Source organism: Chanodichthys erythropterus, chromosome 12, assembly GCF_024489055.1.
Source record: "Chanodichthys erythropterus isolate Z2021 chromosome 12, ASM2448905v1, whole genome shotgun sequence".
Taxonomy (NCBI): Eukaryota; Metazoa; Chordata; class Actinopteri; order Cypriniformes; family Xenocyprididae; genus Chanodichthys; species Chanodichthys erythropterus.
In genome coordinates, this window is record NC_090232.1 from 59,511,041 (window position 1) to 59,531,883 (window position 20,843).

The following is a 20,843-nucleotide window of genomic DNA, read 5'->3' on the forward strand; positions in this document are numbered from 1 at the left end:
GCATGTGTTGACTCACAATTTGCGTCTGAATAGTGCTGGCTCCATGGGCGTGGCCGCATTAGCGGATAATGAGATGAATCGCGGACTTCTGACATGGCTCTCTTTTCATACAGATTACATAAACAGAATATTTGTTTTCGATTTGACTTACACGATTTAAAACCTGACATTTCAATGTTTTTTTTAGACATAAGTTTAATTTTTTTGTGATTAGTATTCACTAAGTTAGTTCATTTTCTGAGAACTATCAGATTGGACTTCGTTCAGAGGGAGACGAGAGATCACGCATCATGTTAGTTTTCTTTATTTTGCAAAAAGCACAGTTTTTACTCTGAGTGTCCTCAAATAAAAGAAGATATTCCACAGATGAAAATGGTGTATAACTCTTAATTGTATGTGCAACATTGACGGAGTATTTTGGGTCTCTTTCACACTTGTAAGAAAAAAAAACGCGGTGGTATCGCCGGCGATACCTCAGACCTCAGAGTGTTAATTTCGATTTCAATTAGGTTTAAAAAAAATAAATAAAAATAAATATTCACATTTATTTAGGTCTTGTTGCAAAACATTTCATTTTAGCTGAATACCATAAACAAAAATCAAAAAGCCAAATAACACAAGGAACTTTTGCCTATGGTTTAAAAATAGCATAGCAAAAACTAGCCTAACTAATACAAATTTCAACTTATTAAAGACAAGTAAACAAATACAACAAATATGCGATTAATATAAACTTTTAATATTTTCCGGTATCCGTGTTCAGAAACTAATCAAATGTAAAATAACACCACTTTATAAATAAAATAGGATACATTACAAATATAGTTACAAAATTATTCAGTAAAGAACGAGTGAATTCTCTGTATTTTATGCTTGATTAGTGTTATTATAGAGATGGCAACAGGAATATTAAGCTGATGAATATTAGTCGCTTTAAGAGCTGCAGCACCAAAAGTCATCTCATGCTTGAAAGGTTTTAAAATCACTTTTTCTGTGAGCGCACTTTGGATGCGTGTGCAGCACGGAAAACAGTGTCGTCTCATGCTTGAAAGGTTTGAAGTCATATTTAAAATGCACACAAAGGATCAATAAGTAATTTTATAACAAGTATCCAATTCCTGACCAGTGTTTTTGATTTTTTTCTATTCCCAACCCTAGTTATAACTTCTGCATTGACTGATTTTGATTAAACTTCAGCTGTGTTCATTGTAGGAGTCCAATCACATGGATGTGACTCTTTTGAGTCAAAGTTATAGCACCACCAATTGGCAGCAGGAAGTGTGACACTTTCAAAATGCTTTGAGATCACCCTTTTATTTTCACCCAATTTGCTTCAAACATCATCAGAATAATATCAAGAGATGGTGAATGTAGACTTGTGAAAAGATGTTTGATATCTTAAACACTGTTGCCATGGCAACACATCAAACTTTAAATATTCATTTTGGATGCTTTTCGACACACCTCAGGGATGTCATCCAGTAGACATGGGAAAAACCCTAGAAATGGGCAGAGAGGAGGGCCTCTATAACGCCACCTTTTGGCAAAAGTGTGTGTGTGTGTGGGAGTGGGGGTGGGGGGGGGTTAGTTTTACCTACAGTCACCAAACTCGAGAGATATATAGATATATATATATTGATCTCATTAAGCTGACCAACAGGAATTTTGGTTTGAAATGTGAATTTTTTGATTAATCAGGCTCCGAATTACGTACTCCTCGTAGGGGCTTCATGCAATCACCACCAAACTCGGTCAACATAACACAAAGTCATTAAAGGGTTAGTTCACTCAAAAATGAAAATGTCATTTATTACTCACCCTTATGCCGTTCCACACCCATAAGACATTCGTTCATCTTCGGAACACAAATTAAGATATTTTAAGATATATATTAAGATATTTCCAATGGCTCTGTGAGGCCTGCATAGCCAGAAATGACATTTCCTCTCTCAAGATCCATTAATGTACTAAAAACATATTTAAATCAGTTCATGTGAATACATTTGTTCGATATTAATATTATAAAGCAACGAGAATATTTTTGGTGTGGCAAAAAATGAAAATAAATACTTGTATAGTGATGGCTGATTTCAAAACACTGACTCATGAAGCTTTGGAGCGTTATGAATCAGCGTGTCAAATCATGATTCGGATTACGTGTCAAACCGCCAAACTGCTGAAATCACATGACTTTGGTGCTCCGCTGATTCGACAGGCTGATTCATAAGCTTAACCCCTCCCTCTCACCACCCACACACGATTTGACTATCATTTGACTATAGACAAGACTTGACAATTCTGATTTGACTATGTAAATTCCTAGTTGGAGACACCTCTAGTGTTAAACTACCTCATGTCTCAAAGCAGATATTACAATAATAATGAACGTAAACAACTTGAGCTTGTACCTAACTGCTACACATTAATTTCGGTTTTGATACTGTTGACATGGATATGCACAATTGTGAGTCTGACTGAACAGCTCCAGTTAAAACATCATAGGTTATATCTCTTAATTATGGTAGTAATGGCATGAACGCAGCATAAGCTCGTTGTTTTGATTCGGAAGGAACTGTAAAAGGTGGCTGCTGTTTACTGCGGTGCTCCGTGACTGAAGTATATCTGAGTGAACAGGGTGCATGATAGGGGTGGGGGGAAAATTTGATTCTTAGATGCATCATGATGCAGACACGGATGATTCTGAATCTATTCACAAATTTTTCACAGATTTTCTAAATGTTAACTTTGATTGATACGCTAATTGATAACGTAACATTGACGGGAAGCAAAATCCAGAACTCTGAAGTGCTGAAGTGCTGAAGTGCAGAAGTGCGGCTCCCAGACAGTCTGTGGCAATGTACATAACGGTGCGTATCCACTGGCTCGGAGCGAGTGGAACAGAGTGAGCGTTTTCAACTAATTTCTATGGAAGTTGAACTTGCATGGGAATGAACTGAAAATGCTCGCTCTGCTCAGCTCACTACACGCCAGTGGATAAGTACAATAAGAGAAAAGCGAGAAATCCGACTGGCACACTCTGCATTAAAAGCTAGCGTATGGAAGCACTTTGGCTTCTATGAAGTTTATGTGTGGTTATTGAAAAAACTAAAATTAAGTCACTGAAATAAGGCCACAAAACAAATACTAAATGTGTCCACAAGACTTAGAATTTTTGCTTCAAAAAAATGAGAAAATTAGGGCCGTCATTGTTGTATATTTTCTGTATATTTTCTCAGAAATACACGAAAGACAGGAGTGAGCATAAACTTGTGCGTGCGTTTTTTAATTCCTACACAACACACTACGTAACTCGGTATTCTCAATAGTATCACGTAACACAGGGAGGGTATACGGAAAAACAGAAAGGTCAATTTGCATGACGTAAATACACAACATATTCCTCCCCACTTAAATTCAAAGTAATAAAGAAAATAATGATTAAATCAACTGTAACATTCTTTTAAACACACTTCTCTTAAACTTCAGATGTACATATCAACATACATTATTCAAAAGATAACTTTTTTTTTTTTTTAGCTAGGGAAAGAGGGTAGACTACCTCTTTTCCCAGACATAACCCTGGGGGATTATTCTGCCCCATTGTTGTGGGTTTGTCACTATCTAAAGTGTCAGTCTATTGGGAGGTCGACGTTCTCTTTTAGGATATGGCCGAACTGTAGGTACATCCACAGTTACAGTTTCTTTAGCCGGGGTTTGCTTTGACAAGGGCACTAACTGACTTGTACCTGGAACAGTCTCTTTCACCTGACTAGGCGGAATCTCCGTCTGCGCATTCTCAGGAGTTGGTGTGGACGAATTCTCAGATAGATGATGGTATTCTGGAGTAATATCCAGGAAAGGATCTTTTGTCACCTGTGCTCCTGAGTTATCACATGAATTTGCAGCTAGTAACTGGTCTACATGCCTTTTCCAGATGAGATGATCATCAGCAAGTTCAACAGTGTAAGACACTGGCCCTGTTTGTGCAATCACTACTGCTGGTAGCCATTTGACACCTTTCCCATAGTTACGAGCTAGCACTTTGTCTCCTGGTCTGAAACAACGATGTTTTGCTTTTAGATGTCGTTCCATCTGAAGGTTTTGTTGTGCTTGAACAGTCTGTTTTGTTTTCAGGGGTTTCAACAAATCCAGACGAGTGTGAAGTTGTCTTTTGAACATAGCGGTGGCAGGAGATACTTTAGTGGTGGCATGGGGGGTGTTTCTGTAGGAAAGTAGAAAAGTGTTGAGGCGCTGATTCAGTGATCCTTTACCCTGGGTTGACTTGAGAGCCTGCTTCATTGTCTGGACAAACCGCTCAGCAAGACCGTTAGTTGACGGGTGATAAGGTGCTGATCGAATGTGCTGAATCCCGTTGACCTTCATGAAAGCTTCAAACTCCTCCGAGACCAGCTGAGGCCCATTGTCACTGACAAGTTGCTGTGGCAGGCCAAAACGACCAAAAATTGAACGAAGGGCTTCCACAGTTTTCAATGATGATGTGCCTTTCATTACCTCAACCTCTGGCCATTTGCTGTGGGCATCAAGAACAACTAAAAACATATGGTCTTCCAAAGGCCCTGCAAAATCAATATGGACTCGCATCCACGGTTTCTCAGGCCATTGCCAGGGGTGTAACGGGGCTGGTTGAGGAGTATTTCTCAGCTTTTGACATGAACTGCATGTTTTTGCTTTATCCTCAATCTCCGAGTCCACACCTGGCCACCAAAGGTAGCTACGGGCGATTTCCTTCATCCTAACTACTCCACAGTGTCCAGAATGAAGTTCCTCCAGTATTTGTTGTCTCAAAGGTGGTGGAATAATGACCCTTGAGCCCCATAGTAGACATCCAGATTCTACTGTTAGCTTATTTCTCCTGGTTACATAAGGCCTTAGGAGCGGTGACATTTCTCCTACTTCCCCTCTGAGCACCAGATCCAAAACCTTGGACATCACTGGGTCCGTACGTGTGTGCCTTTTTACCTGAGCTGCCGTTACAGGGGAATTGTCCACCTCTTTGAAGTAGAAAATTTCTGCCTTTGCTGGTTCTGGGTGTGAAATGGGCAACGGAAGTCTGGAGAGCCCATCAGCATTAGCATGATGTTCCGATCTTCTGTATTTTATCTCATACTGATGTGCAGACAGAAGAAGGGCCCACCGCTGCATTCTTGCAGCTGCAAGTGAAGGAATACCTGAATGTGGGCCGAAGATGGAGGTGAGAGGTCTGTGATCAGTTAGAAGCGTAAATCGTCTTCCAAATAAGAACTGATGAAATTTCTTCACCCCAAACACAATACCGAGTGCCTCACGCTCGATTTGAGCATAGTTACATTCTGCCTTACTCAAAGTTTGTGACGCAAAAGCGATGGGTTTTTCCTCACCCGATGGCATGATGTGTGACACCACCGCCCCCACGCCATAGGGCGATGCGTCACATGCCAACTGCACTGGCAGAGCGGGGTTGAAATGAGTGAGCTTCAGACTGGGCTAAGGCTATTTTTACTTCATTGAAGGATTCTTCACATTGTTTGGTCCATTCCCACTTTTTGGATTTGTTCAGTAGGTCATGCAATGGTTTCAGCCCGTTAGCCAGATTTGGCACAAATTTCGCATAATATGTCAACAGGCCCAAAAAAGACCGAAGCTGACTCACGTTTTGCGGAGCTGGCGCTTCCACTATCGCCTTCACCTTTGAGGGTGCCTTGTGAAGTCCAGAACTATCAATCACATGGCCCAAATATTCAACTGAAGGGCAGAAAAACTCACACTTGTCCTTTCTGACCCTCAGTCCAAAATTCTGCAATCTCCGCAAGGTGGCTTCAAGGTTACTCAAATGCTCTTGTTCATCCTTTCCGGTGATCAGCAAATCATCAAGATAACACTGCACCCCGGTCAGCCCACTGAGAATCTGATCCATTGCTCTTTGAAACAGAGCCGGTGCCGAGGTAATCCCAAAAGGAAGCCTCTGATATTGATACATCCCCTTATGGGTCACGATGGTCAGAAGTTCTTGTGAATTTGGGTCCACGTGCATTTGCAAGTATGCTTGGCACAAATCTATTTTACTGAACTGTTGGCCCCCAGCGAGATTGGAAAAAAGATCCTCAATAAGAGGCAGGGGATACTGCTCTGGGGTCAGAACCGGATTTATGGTGACCTTAAAATCTCCACATAGACGAAGGGACCCGTCTTTTTTTAAGACCGGCACAATTGGTGTTGCCCACTCACTTGTGCGTACTGGTCGCAGAACTCCAACCTTTACTAGTCTCTCTAATTCAGCTTCAACCTTGGGTTTAATGGCATACGCCACCGGTCTGTTTTTCAAACACTTTGGTTGACTGTCTGGTTTCACCATCAGTTTTACTGCAATGTCCTTCATACTTCCTAGTTCATCACTGAACACATCCGAATACTTATTTAGAATCCTTTGGAGTTTTGTGTTTTCGCTGACCAGATGGACCTCTTGCCAATCCAGCTTCATCCTTTCCAGCCAAGTCCTTCCTAGCAAAGCTGGGTGATTGCCTTCGATAACATACAGCGGTAATTTCTTCTTCTGCCTATTTAGTTCAACTGTCACCTCAATTACCCCTTTAACAGGAACTATCTCACCTGTGTAGGTCTTTAGTGTAATGTTGGATGGCTGAGGTGTGAGATGCGGCAACGTTTCTTTCAATGTTGTCACTGACACCAGTGATACCGCAGCTCCTGTGTCCACCTGCATCCGTACCGGTTTCCCATTTAGAAGAGGAGTCACCCAGTAGCCCTGTTCATCTCCTGAAACAGATAAAACGCATAACACATCCTCTTCCGCAGATCCCGAATCACTCTGTGTGTGATGGCCACTTTCCATTTGGTTCACATGCTTTTGTTTAAATTTATGGTAATTTTTCTTTTTAGGTCCAGCATTTTTGATTGGTTGTGTCTTTTTGTTTTTGCAGGCGCGTTCAATGTGACCTTTCTTGCCACAATTTCTACAGTTCATGTCCTTGCACCAACAATCTCCAGGCTGATGCCCCACTTTTCCACAGCGGTAACATGGCTTACCTGAGTTTGACCTGTTCTTTGAATCAGCGTACAGTTTGTGTACTTGGGTGGAAGCACTTAGTTGTTGTGCCTCTTTTGCGGCCATTTCCATTGACGTGCTGATTTCTATGGCCTTCTGTAATGTTAAGTTACTTTCAGTTAGTAGTCGCTTTTGTATAGCTTCACTTCGAAGACCACAAACAAGCCTGTCACGTATTGTGTCACTCAATGACTGGCCAAACTCACAATGTTCGGATAATCGTTTCAACACAGCCACAAATTGTGAGATGGATTCACCATCTTGCTGATTTCTTTTATGAAACCTGAATCTCTCTGCGATAATCAGTGGTTTGGGTGAATAGTGATCTTTGAGTAAGCCCGCTATTTCCTCGTATGATTTGTCGCCTGGTTTCTGCGGCTGAGTTAAACTTCGCAGCAAATTGAACGTTTTCACACCCATTACGCTTAGAAATGTTGGCACAATTGCTTCATTTTTTATTTCGTTTGCCAGCACAAAGTAGTCAAAACGTTCGGTATAAGCACTCCACTGCTCTACTGATTCATCAAACGGTCCAATACAACCAATTAATCCAGCCATTTTCTTTTTACTCACTCCCCTCTTTGTTTCCGTTCATCAGCTCTTGTAATTCCTCTTTTTTTTTTTTTTTTTTTTTTTTTTGATCCGCATTCCGTCGTCAACTTCTTTTCTTGTCTTTCACTCTATTTCCTTCCAGCGAAGACAACTCGTTCTGTCCCGACTGTCGCGGCTTGCAAACTTACGAGGTTGCCGTGCATTCACTCTCCCTTTCCCTCGTGGAGAATGATGAGCTCGGGGTGGAGAATTAACGCTGCGAACATCTTCAGTCTCGAAACATCGACCAAAGTTCACAACAACAAAACTTAATGTGGTACGAAGGGTCCTCGTCGCCAATTATGTTGTATATTTTCTGTATATTTTCTCAGAAATACACGAGAGACAGGAGTGAGCATAAACTGGTGCGTGCGTTTTTTAATTCCTACACAACACACTACGTAACTCAGTATTCTCAATAGTATCACGTAACACAGGGAGGGTATACGGAAAAACAGAAAGGTCGATTTGCATGACGTAAATACACAACAGTCATGATTCCTTGATTAAATTTGAGTATTCGATAAAAAAAAACAAAAAAACAATTTGTCTGTCAAGCAACCGGCAAAATACCGGAAGTGGTGCTTTCCATGGACGAGAATACATGAAATGCATTATTAGACCGTTTTTCTAAGGCTGCACAATATTAAACCCGTTTAAAAACATTATAAAGCATAAGGGTATTGTGAATTTACAAAGGCTGCAATTTAATTAAATGTATGTGCTTCAGGTTTTAATATAGATGTGCTGTAATTATTTACATGCGTGTAAGGTTATCTACTAGTGGCTCCATTCACAGTAAATGATGCTCCACCTGAACAGTTATAATTTACATGAGTGGCACATCTCAAACTGCATCTCTGCATATGCTGTGAATTTGGATTGGTTTTAACTTTCATCTGGAAACGCAAATGTGCAGTATTTAGATTTGTAAGGTAAGCCATCTATAAACCTACACAAACGCAGGAGAATACATCAGTATGTTTCAACTTAGTGAAATGTGCTAACTGCTCATCACAAATTCAAAAGTTTAAGCCCTCGTTTAAGTCCACATGTTCTTGTTCAAGAAATTACAGTGGTTGTAGCATTTCTGTTGTAAAGAAATGGCCAAATATTAAAGATTAAGTGGGCATTTAAAATATGTTGTAAGCCAATATTAAACAAGGATTAGATCATGTTGTAAATTGTAAAAACAATCATCAGGCCTTTGCAGGCAATTGTTATAATACATAAAGAACATTAGTAATATTGTACAATACATTATGTATTTTGATAGTTTTGTTCAATATAAAACCATATGATTACTTGCTTTTGATACTTTAATAGAATAAATTATTATTGTTATTGGTATGTATTTTAAAAGGTGCAAAGGCGTAGCTTGATGACACCAAGTTTGAGCGAGGAATCTTGGGACATCACCTCACAGCCAGTGGAAAAGAATCGGGATAGGACTTGGGCAGAAATCATGTTCATGGATGCTATTATTAACAATACTGTAGAAGCAGAGCAGGATTGAGTGTTGTGGGAGCTTAACAAGGCCGCTGAACGAGGAGCGATTGCTAATGGCAGACGAACTTGTGAGCAGTGGAGCTTATTCCACAGTTGTCAGTGCCGCTTCCGCTTTTTCCAGTCATGAGTATGAGGTAACGCAGCTCTGTTTATCATATTTGATACATTTGAAATGTGTTGAAAATTATGTTATAACGTTACTCTGTGCATTACTTGTTGCACGCTGCAGCAAGCTAGATCAATTTTAGAATATCATATTAAATGCTGGATGGGCTGTGTGGATAAATGGCATGTAATTCATTTGAAAACGTATTGTACGATGGAGAAAGTTAGGTATTACTGTTACTAAAAATAAACCTGCATGTGATTATGCTATGTTAGCTACTAAGTGTCATGAAACCCCAAAACACTTTTTTTGAGATGTAAACAGATATGTATAGGCTGCACATCATTGAAAACACTAAAGGTACTCAATGTTATTCATAAGTGAAAAATAGAAATCGCTCTGAAAAATGCAAAAATAGCTGTCTTCCGGTTTGAAAAGCGAAGTCGGATCAACAGTCACAAAATCTGATGTCATCGTGTACTTTTGGCCCAAGTATGGGCATGGTCAAACATGCTGATGTAGACCGCGTCGAGCAATTCTCGACATACATTTATGAGATAAAGCTCATTTAATCCAATCACTGCGCTGTAGTATGCATAAGATTATAATTGCGGTATTAGGCACGAGGAAGTATCACTTCTCTCGCCTCTGTCTCTTGTCATTTAGAGACATATCGTTGGTGTTCCGTTTCCTCAGTGCTACAACAAAATGTGTTTTCCTGCGACGCGACCAGAGCAGAGGTTTGTGTGCATCTGGATTGTTTTGCTGTAATCTACAAGCACAAATGGAAAGTATGTTCACGTGAGATCGCATTACAGCAGAGAATTCAAATGTCACAAAAGTGCTGTTCATTAACCTCTGCTCTAGCTGCGTTCAAACACGCGAGCCAGTTTGCATGTTTCCTTCAGCACAGTTTGTATTTTGCTCGCGATGCGGTCAGAACTGGAGTTTGAATACGAACACATGAAAAATACGATTGTTATTATGATACACACATGGAGCGCGCATATGATCGGTTTCAGCACGGAGCTCCGCGATGAGTTTAATAACACTAGCCACGTGGCACATAGCTCATACAGAATAAAGTATCCGTGTTTAAAGTTTTTATTTCACACATTCTCCTGCACCAAACATTAACCAGCACGGTGTAGTTATGCACACATATTTCATCAAGTCTTCTTCAAATTAATTATATATGTGCAAACTGGTCACTGATACAGTGGTGTAGCCTATCTGAACGTGATGACTTGATTATTCTAATAGACAAAAGGCTGATTTTGAGACTGCAGTGCTTGTAAACATAAAAGTATTCTATTATTAGCCCTATTAAATATTCTTTCGCATTTCTCCCTTGTGCTTGGGAATTTGTCGTCATTTTCTCTGTGCTCATATATTAATATTCATTATTCTGTATAATGAGTGTGTTCTATGTCTGTGCTTCATTGGTTGTTCTCTCCCCTCTTTGCCCCCCTCTACACTCCCACTTTTCCAGAGCGTTACACGCCCATTTTAATAGACTTTTCTGAGCTTTGATGTGTGAACGACCAGGGTAAAACAGGGGGGTTTCATGAACCTTTAACATTCTCATGCTGAGAAACTGCTGATATATACATTTAATATTTGACATCCAATAACTAATAAAATAAAATAATGTAGGAGGACAATTGTTTTTTTGGTGATGTTCCTCTGTATGGGAGCTGTATCTGGAGCAAATTTGATGATCCCATAAAGAAAATATAGCTGCAAGCAGCAATTACGGGGCCAAGCACAAAAACGGCACATTAAGCCGGCCAACATGGCTGTGGACATCAGACCAACTGCAACAGTGAGCAAATTAATACCTATTAAGATAATTTTCAGCAAAAGAGCTGAAAAATTATCAAAAATTAAGATTTACTGGTTCATCACTTTCGACCAATAGGTGGCGCTGTGTCCAAATTGTTGCGGTATGGTCAGAGTGAGGTGACAATGACACTTGCAAAGTTTGGTGTCAATATGTCAAAGCATTGCAGAGATATGGCTTCAAGAGTGGGTTTTGCATCATGCCTGAAATTCATTGCTCCCGTATGCGAAAACGGTTAGACATATCGATTTGAAATCCATAACTTTTTGTCGCCATGGTCTGAAGATGATATGGATCAATTTCAAAAAAGTAGGTTTTTAAAGAAAAACAATATGGCGGACAGGAAGTTCAGCCGACTATGGCAAATGTGATATCTATGTTCTCAGCAGGACCCAAGGAATCTACTAGAACCAGTTTCATTAAGGCCCTTTCACACCGGACTCGTAACGGAAAAGCGAAACGAAAAAGCGAACAGTTCACGTGTGAATAGTTTGCGTCAAAACCATTCACATCAGCCGCGACCGGAATTTGCGACGTTTGTGCTCTGAAAGATTCCAAAACATTCGCGGCGACAGCTGAATGAAATATATATTTTTTTTTTATACAACAGTTCTGTCTGGTTCTCGAATCTGATTGGCTGATAGCCATGCGATATTTCAGTGATAACAGCACTCCTACTGCCTTTTCACTGTTTGTATCACTCAGCTTGAAGTGACCGTCATGGCGGCCGATCAAATCAACCGTAATTTTTACAAATACTACTTGTACCACGAAGTGTAGTTTTAATAGTTTTTTAGGCGAGAATGTAGTTGTTTAGACCTGAAATATGTGACTCATATTTAATAACAGCTCCTATATATAACGATTTCGAGTGCGTCAGCGGCCGTTCAGTGCTTCTGTAACTGCCGAGAACAGCTTCATCTTGGCCAGTGCCTCGGGGATTTGCCGCTGGCTCTTATAGTGGTTAAACACGAGACATAATTCAATTTGAGTACATAGAACGGGCAATCTTTGGTCTTATTAATCATTATTTGTTACAGAGCAAGTCGAATTGTGCTATATTAAATTTGATAATAATAAACGTTACGTTACATCCTTATATAGCACATTGACTACAACTAGACGGGACATATCAGACTCTTCTCCGCTTCAAATTTGTAAAACATTAAACTTTATAAACATATGTTTTTTTTAAGTAAAGAAAACACTTTACACAGGATATAAATAGGCTTCGGTCTAAGATAAGAAAACCTCTATTTGTCCCACAATGGGGAAATTGTATGCCTATGGACTACAGATAGAAGTGAAAAAAATAAACGTTTTTTCGCAGCAGCACATTCGCGTTCGGTATGGAACCACTCATTACACAAACAGCTGATCAAAAAACAAAACCATCGCGCAAATAATTTGCGCGTCAAAATCGCGTCCAGTGTGAAAGGACCTTAACAATCAGTTAATATAGTCAAAAGTTATTAACATTTTTGTAAATTGTGTTAACTTTTGATCACAAGGTGGCGCTGCGCCAAAACTTTTTGAGTATTGTCAGGGCATGGTGCCAAAGACCCATACAGACTTTTCTAACGATACGCTAATGCGTTCGTAAAATACCGCATTTTAGCACAAAATTCAAAATGGCAAACAGTAAAAATGTCCGACATGGGAAAATTGGATATCATACGACTCGGCATGAATCTAACGAATCTAACAAGTCCAAATAGATGATGTTTGGACAAAGCCATCAGAAGGTATAAGCAAAAATATCAATTTTTCATATTTCTGCACCAGTAGCAGGCTCCGTGCCGAAATGCTGCATGTTGCCTCAGGTCAAGCTTATGATGACATGTACCAATTTTGGTCTGAATACGATAAAACATTGCGGAGATACAGCCTTACATCTATTTGCGCAAACACTACGTACAATTCGTTCGCGTGTTTTTCAAAAACGGTTTGAGGAATTGACTTGAATTCCATGACATTTTGTTCCCATGGTCTGAAGATGATCTGGTTCAATTTTCATGAAAATCGGAGTAACAGCCTAGGAGGAGTTCGAAAAAGTAGGTTTTTCAGAAAATTCTAAATGGCGGAAAAATTTTTATGACGGAAAATTACGTCATAGGGTGCAATCGATTCATCTTGACCCAAGGAATCAGAGGGAAAAGAATTTTGTTTCTACCCATTATGGTTCAAAATTTATTAGCATAAACATGACAGCTGTTTGGACAGCTGGTGGCGCTAGAGGGATTGAGTTAGAGACTCCAAATTTGCTATGGGCACAGTTCAGACTGTCCTCTAACAGTATGCAAAATTTCACAACTTTCCCACAAGAGGTTTTATGGTTTTTATTTTGATCTTGGACTCATTTCAGTTGGAAGAGTCCGCTTATTAATACTGTGCCATTTTCTACAATCTACGCAAGTTTCATGAAGTTAAATGGCAAGTGATAGCTACATTTTAGTTAGCATCTGTGCGCCTGTGGGGTTTTTGCGTGTCGTAATTGCGTGATCAATATCTCGTAATCGGCTTATTGGATTATGCTGATGTTGGATTCATTTTAATCGTAAAAATCTCTATGGGTGTAGAATGACATGAGGGTGAGTAATAAATTACATTATTTTAATTTTTGAGTGAACTAACCCTCTAAAACCATCCATTAAAATATGCTTCAGAGATACTGGACTTTGGCATAAGGGGCATAAAGGAGGTTTTAACTTGATTGTAATCCTGTGGGTTTGTAGATTTCATGGAATTTAATATGTAAACTTTACTTAACAAAATGAATTTGTTTTTTGGACAGTTTGTGTTTAAATTGTCTAGCAAAACCTACTCAATTTTGACATTAAGGATTCATCTATTCTTATTGAGTAATTCCAAACAGAGAGAATATTGAATGAATCAAACATGATGAAAATGAGTTGTTTTCAATTGACAAACATTTTCAATTGCAGTACATGCTTTTAAGGAATGACCTAGAGTTTCCCACAGCAGACAGTGTGAGGACATTTCTGATGGCGTGCTTTTTGGGTGCTTTGCTTAGTTTTGTGTTAATATTATCAAATAATGCTACATAAGGCAGCTGTTGAGCACTGATACTGAATGGTTTATGTCCACAAGGCCTGGTTTTACTGGAATACCGCTGAGAATTGGAGGCTGACGACGACGACGACAATCTGATGACGATATTCTTAAGTTAATTTTTTGACAAAGGTAAGGAAGATAATTTAATTTATTTCTTAAAAACTGTTGTTAATTGTCCAGGATGTGTGTTATTACCACCAGCAAAGTATGAAATCATGATTTAGACCGATTATTAGCTAAAGCAGATAAGCTAAGATTGTTAGCCTTTCGCAGTCAACAGCGTATGCCCTTTCCAGTGCTCACATGCACTGCTCCCTTTCCAGCCATTATAATTATCATTTAAACATTGTTTAACTCTTACAACCAACTATGAACATCTATACATTTGGTTGCACAGTATAATTAGGTATTAGAGGTATTAGTCACAAAAATTAAAGTGCAAAAAAATGTTAACCATTAAAATGTCTACTCATGTGTGTGTTTTTTTTTTTCCTTTTTCTCTCATGTGTTTTTTTTTAATAGGTGCAATGTAATGAGATGGCAGTGTAAAATCTGTAGATTGCAACAAGGTGATCTTTTACATTACAGACTACAGCACCGGTCATCTGTACCTGGAAAATCAGTGCCTTGTCTGCATTTGTACTGCCCAATTTTCTGATAAATAAAGAGTTCTTAGTCTTTGACGTCTGTTATTTATACTCAAAATCAGATTTAATTAATAAAAATACATTAATTTAAAAAATCCACTTATTATTTATAATATTAACTTAATTTTGTGTTATGTCAAAAGAATTTCATTAAGTAGTTTTCATTAATATAGTGTTCTTTTGTCCAATAAATCCAATATTTTTGTTTAAATTTTACTTTTTAAAAAAAAATTGTGTGCTATTTGCAGCTACTCATTTTAAAATGGTTCACTTTTAAGGAGCGCATCTGATTAATTTGAACTTAATTCTTATTAAATCTTATTAATATTGCTTGTAATCTGTTGCCACAATTTTGAGTAGATATAGTGTATTATTTTTTTTACAGTGTAGCAGTGAGAAAATTATCCTGACAAATTTGTTTCTCAGCATTAACAAGGTGTGATATGACTCGACATGGGACTTGACATTTCTCAGATCACAGACAGCACTGGGCAAGCAAGCAACATACATGTTTACTTCCAAAGTGACAGAGCAGCATATTGTGAGATAAAACATGCAGTACACAAAACGCCTACACTGCCATCATGTGAGAGACCAGAAGGAATTCTGCCAAAACTGTAATTAACAAACACAGAAGCGATGCTCGCTATGAGAAACAAACTCAGCTTTCTGCTTTTACCCTTTGTCTCTGTGAGTGACCAGTTAATGCTCTGCCTGCATTACCCAGCATAGAGCTTGGAATACAGGCTTTAGACAGGCAAAATTAGGTTATGCATGATCCGTGGAATTAACGCATCCTCATTAAGCATAAACATTTTGGTTCTGTCTATCTTGTAAAATCTAAATGTGTTAGGAGACATTTGAACTGACCAACTTAATTGTTTCCTACCTCTAGGTTACATGATCGTGTAAAAGAAATATTCTTTTACAGACCATGTAACCTAGAGGTAGGAAACAACATTCTAATAACGCCTGAAAGGAAAAAAAAACCTTGTATAATTTAGGACACTGTCTTTTCTATTTGACATTCTATATGTCTTGACATACAGAAACGCTTTCTGTTATACAAACTTATATCATTGTACCTGTTGGACAAAGCATGTAACCTAGGGATGAAGGTTTATTTACTTCAGCTGAAACACTTCAGATGCGCTGTTCGGCATGATGGTTTTGAATTGCTTGATATGATTGGAATCACTTTGAAAAGGAAGATACAGTTAAGTGCAACATGTGCAGCACAAATCTGTCATATAGGCTACATAAAATTATAACGAGAACATGACTGTATAAGAATTTTGTGAATTCTTCACCCACTGTAAATGTTTCTCTTTGTGAGGTTTGGTTAGTAATGGCTGAAATGCATCTTTACGCACAACTGCCAGCCTGCATGGAGAGCATCTTGAGACTCCAGAGACACCAGCAGCTTCAAATAACTGTTTGCTGCTCAACACTGGCTTTAAAAACAATACATTTTTTGACAGGAACTTTTATTAATAAGCATTTATCTGACAGAGTTCTGCTGTGCTCTAAATCACTCACAAATCTTATTTATAATTTGATAATCTACATCCAGTTTCACAAAATATTAGTTGTGCAAAAGACATTAAAAAAACATTGGACCATTTCATGCTTTTCATCTTCAGAAAGATCTAGAAAGATCTAGCCGTAGTTTGCGGACAAGATACGCAATATCGCATTCATAATCGCAGATGAATCGCCTTCGATTATGAACACGATATTGCTTAGCTTGTCCGCGAACTACGGCTCTGTATATTAAGTGCCGCTCCATTTGAAAGCAGGTGATGGACATTTACCGCTAATCACAGAACCGGCTTTACTGATCAGACACGCATGACAATCTCATGCGATTAATCGTGCAGCCCTAGAAAGATCTTTCTTCCTCTCCATATGGCATGAGAACTGTGACTTGCTTAATAATGTGGAACAACCTCTAAGTAGGGTTTCCATAGACCCAAGTAGACCTGGCAAATTATTTTATCTGAGATTGATACCAGTTATCTAAAAAGACATGGATAAATAAACAAACATACATTTTCTTAGAAAAACTACAATCTGAATGTTTATTCTACTGAAATCTTACTGATATATTACTTGCATAATAATTTGGAATGCGGTGTATAGGTTATTGCCTTTCAAATGTAAAGAATTATCAGTATGGCCAAAATTTTCATATCGGTGAATCTTTGCTTTTTAGTGGTTTCACTGTTTGTGGTAGCTATCTCATTGTAGGGTCTCATTTCGAAGGTTGCACCCTCCATAGGTTGCATCTGTCAGCTGCATATGTCACAGAGTTGGTCTCATCTTAGAAAAGCAACCAAGACTATTATTCCTTCTGAGGCACAAATTACTGATTTCTTTCTTACTTTGGAATGTAATGGTTGCTTTTCTGAAATGGGATGGTGATGTATGCATGAGAACCCCGGAGGGCACAGCCTTGGGGACAAAAATAAATGAATAAAATAAAATAAATAAAAAAACAGCATGTATTTCTCACACTTCAAATAATGAGCAGGCCTAATGAACAGAGCACTGACCTACTTTTGACACTTGAGCTAAAACCAGCCTAACAGCAACCCAAACAAAATTACACAAACTTAATTTACAAACAAAATTTCTGCAATAATTCAGTAATAATTATTATTGTGCCTAATTTATTGTGTAGACAGAGAGTACTAGATGGAAGACTTTAAGTTGGGTTGATAACATGCAACAAAACCATAGATGATGGTTGTTGACACCAGCCTATCTTTTACCAGCGTAACACCTCAAACTCCAATTCAAAACCTCAACTGGTTTATTTAAATTATATTGGTCACGTTGTTACGAAACATCTTTGAACGTGATACACAATGTCGCCCCCTGTGGCTGTTTCATCAGTCTCTCGGAAAGTAGGTCAGTTCTTTATAAAACACTCGCTGCAATAAATTGGGTGAAAGGCCGCTTGTACGTAAGAATGAAACAGTGTCTTACCTAGTGCCATGGCCTCGTTGAACTTCAGTATGGCGTTGGATAAGTCTTGTTTTTTCCAAAGAATTTCCCCTTCCAACCAGTATCGTCTCGCTTTGCTTTCCGAATTGAACCACTTGTCAATCAAGCCACTGACAATAACATTTACTCTGAGTCCGTCCACATTTAATTCTCTTGGTGATTTGTTCGTTTTCAAACGACAGCTTCTGCACTCTTTTGTCAAGTCATCTTCCAGACAGCGCTTACAGTAAGTGTGCCCACACACCAAAGTCGTCGGATCCGTTAACAAGCACTTGCAAAGGCGACATGAAAACAAGTCCAAGTTCTGCTCTTCATCTAACTCGTCACTTTCAAAACATCTGTTTTCTGAGTAAGAACTCACGCTTATTGTCTTACCGTCACACTGCTCTTTTGTACGTATAGTATGCGCTATAACTTCAACTAAAACCTGCAATTCATTGGGTCTCAGTGCCTGAAGATTTGCAGCGATGCAGTATGAGTCCAATGCATCGGCTATGCGTCCCCCTCGGGCCAGGGCATCAGCTTTCCGCAGACAGAGGCCACGGTCGGTGTGCTCAAGCTCGGCTAGCTGAGAGGAATATATCTCTGCGGCCAGATCGAAGTCTCCTGCCCGGCACGCCTCGTCCGCCACCCCGAGCATTTCCGCACACAACCCCGGTGCGGTCGGGTTAGAGAGGTCGTGCACATAATGTTCGGCATGATTTTGAATCCCAGAATCCATTTTCTGCTACTCCACATGAAATTCGAATTATTTGTAGGAAAGCGGCAAAAAGGAGCGTATAGGATTCTGTTCTAAAGCATGGAATCCACAATTACATCTAACCTGATGCAGTCGTGTTTTCAGTTAATTAACAAAAACCCCACCTTTAATACAACACGATCTCGGAATATTGGAGAAATTCACTATTAAGGAGACAAGGCTAAATATTTATATACACTCCTCCGGTAAACAATACATTTCCCATTCACCACTGCTAGGCCCAAGACAACCTTTAAATGACTGACATTTCTCAGTAAAGCAAAAGTAAGGTGTCTAACTTCTGCCAAAATAATACATAACACATATAGCACTGTTAGCATTGCTAGTTGAAAAGTAAAACAACAACAACAAAAAAACGTTACGTTTCAAAACTGCAGAAAAGTAGTTCGTTGGGTTTATTTTGAAATCACAAACGAGTATCCAAACACGACGCATTTAATTAAACAACTGACAAAATAAAAGGTTAAATATGATTTTCACATTTGCTGATGGTGACTTTCGAGACCTCTGCTGAATGAAGCATATTCATGGCCGACGTTTAGATGACCTATCAGTTTTAAAGAAGATCCGAAGTCACCGGCATCGGCACTCTGCGTAATCCTCGAGAAGTCTTTCGATCGGAATACCTTTTAAAACGGTCCTTCCCCGGGTCTCTTTTGTTCTGATCATTCTACAGGATGTCCATGTCTACAAGCCACTGGAAACTGTAAATATTAATTACTTGTTTTAGCAGAACCGAAACAGTTTTGAGGTTACCATTTGGTCTGCACGGGAAAGTGTGATACCGACCGTCTGTCTCTCTATAATTCACGTAAGAAGCACGTGACGTCAGGGATGAGGCCCCATTGGTGTGTTATATAGCTCACTTATATAATGATTCAAACGGTTGTGTAACCTAAAAGGGGCAGGTATGTAGAAAAAAGGGGATAATTTCATATTTTAAAAAAAGGTTTTTTTTTGTTTTTTTTTTTGATATATGGATTCTATGGCACGTGAAAGACACAATCAAAAACCGTGAAAAGTTTGAGGTGACGACATTTATAAATGGCTTATGAACATGGTGCTAGCCTAATACATGGTGACCTAACATTAATCCAAAGTTTTATGTAACTGTTTACTTTATGTAAGTGCAATTTAATATCCTACATTCAGTGTGACAACAATGACTAAACCTTGTTTATCAAATTTGTATATTTATGCAGCTTGATGCATTGTATCTTTTATGTATATCCAAGCTGTATCTGATATTTAACTCATTTGTTAAACACATTATGTATACTAAACAAATAAATAACAGTTTACCACACTTAACTGACTATACTTTAAAGAAAAAGTCAATCTTAAAAGCATGTCAGTGACAACTAGACAACAAGAAATAATTTCTTGGATCTCCAAGTGCACTTAATCCCTGTAGTAATCTACACTAACCTGGGATCATAGTTAAAGGTAATCCTAATGAAACACCTGTTTGAAGCAGCAAACAATACCCAACACTTAAAAGTCATTGCAATATCAAAATTGACAATTATTTTTGTTTATGGAATGTTGCAGTGTTTATTATAAATTATGTATCTGTGCACATATTATTTTTAAATAAATGTATACAATTTGTGATTTAAAAAAATAAAAAAATAAATACAAAATTAAAATCATGTTCCCTCGTAATCTTTAAAATGAATGTGCCGGCCTCCTCACAAATCTCCTTTCTGATGAAGTGTTTTCTTGTGTGAGGGCTGGGCAATAAGGTTGTCCAGTAGCCAGATGAGTTTCAGTCATTCCCTTCCAGCAACCTGTCACATGAAACTGAGGGTTATGAAAACTAATTTTTAGGTTTCAATGTATACATTTTGGCATAATGACAAACTTATTTCAGAAAGAATTACTATTATGTGAATGTGATGTATAATTAATAATAATAATTAATATCAGTGATATTGATATTACAAATCTTTTAACCTGACATTATACATGAGACACTAGAATTTATTCAATGGCTACAGCATAAGACAAGAGATGTCCTATGCCCCAATGTGCATACTATCCATTCTAAAAATTATTTGCAATATTACAAATGTACAATATTTCAATGTACAGTACTGTGCAAAAGTCTTAGGCACATCAGTATATTCACCCTCCAAAAAGGGTTTTAAGCCAGTTATTTATATATTTTCCTGTAGTGTATCGACCTGCAAAGTTACAGAAGTTTTAGGCACTTGTGTAAAAATGCTGCAAAGCATGTAAAG

At 38.5% G+C, this 20,843-nt stretch overlaps 1 protein-coding gene across 1 annotated transcript in view; it reads right to left on the reverse strand.

Annotated features, from left to right (window-relative positions):
- Positions 1-19,380, reverse strand: part of lonrf2 (LON peptidase N-terminal domain and ring finger 2) — a 169,013-nt gene extending 149,633 nt beyond the window's left edge. The window contains exon 1 of the mRNA XM_067404428.1: positions 17,823-19,380. Coding sequence (XP_067260529.1) covers positions 17,823-18,561 — 739 coding nt within the window. The 5' untranslated portion in view covers positions 18,562-19,380. The remainder of the gene's footprint in view (positions 1-17,822) is intronic.
- Positions 19,381-20,843: the final 1,463 nt, after the last annotated feature.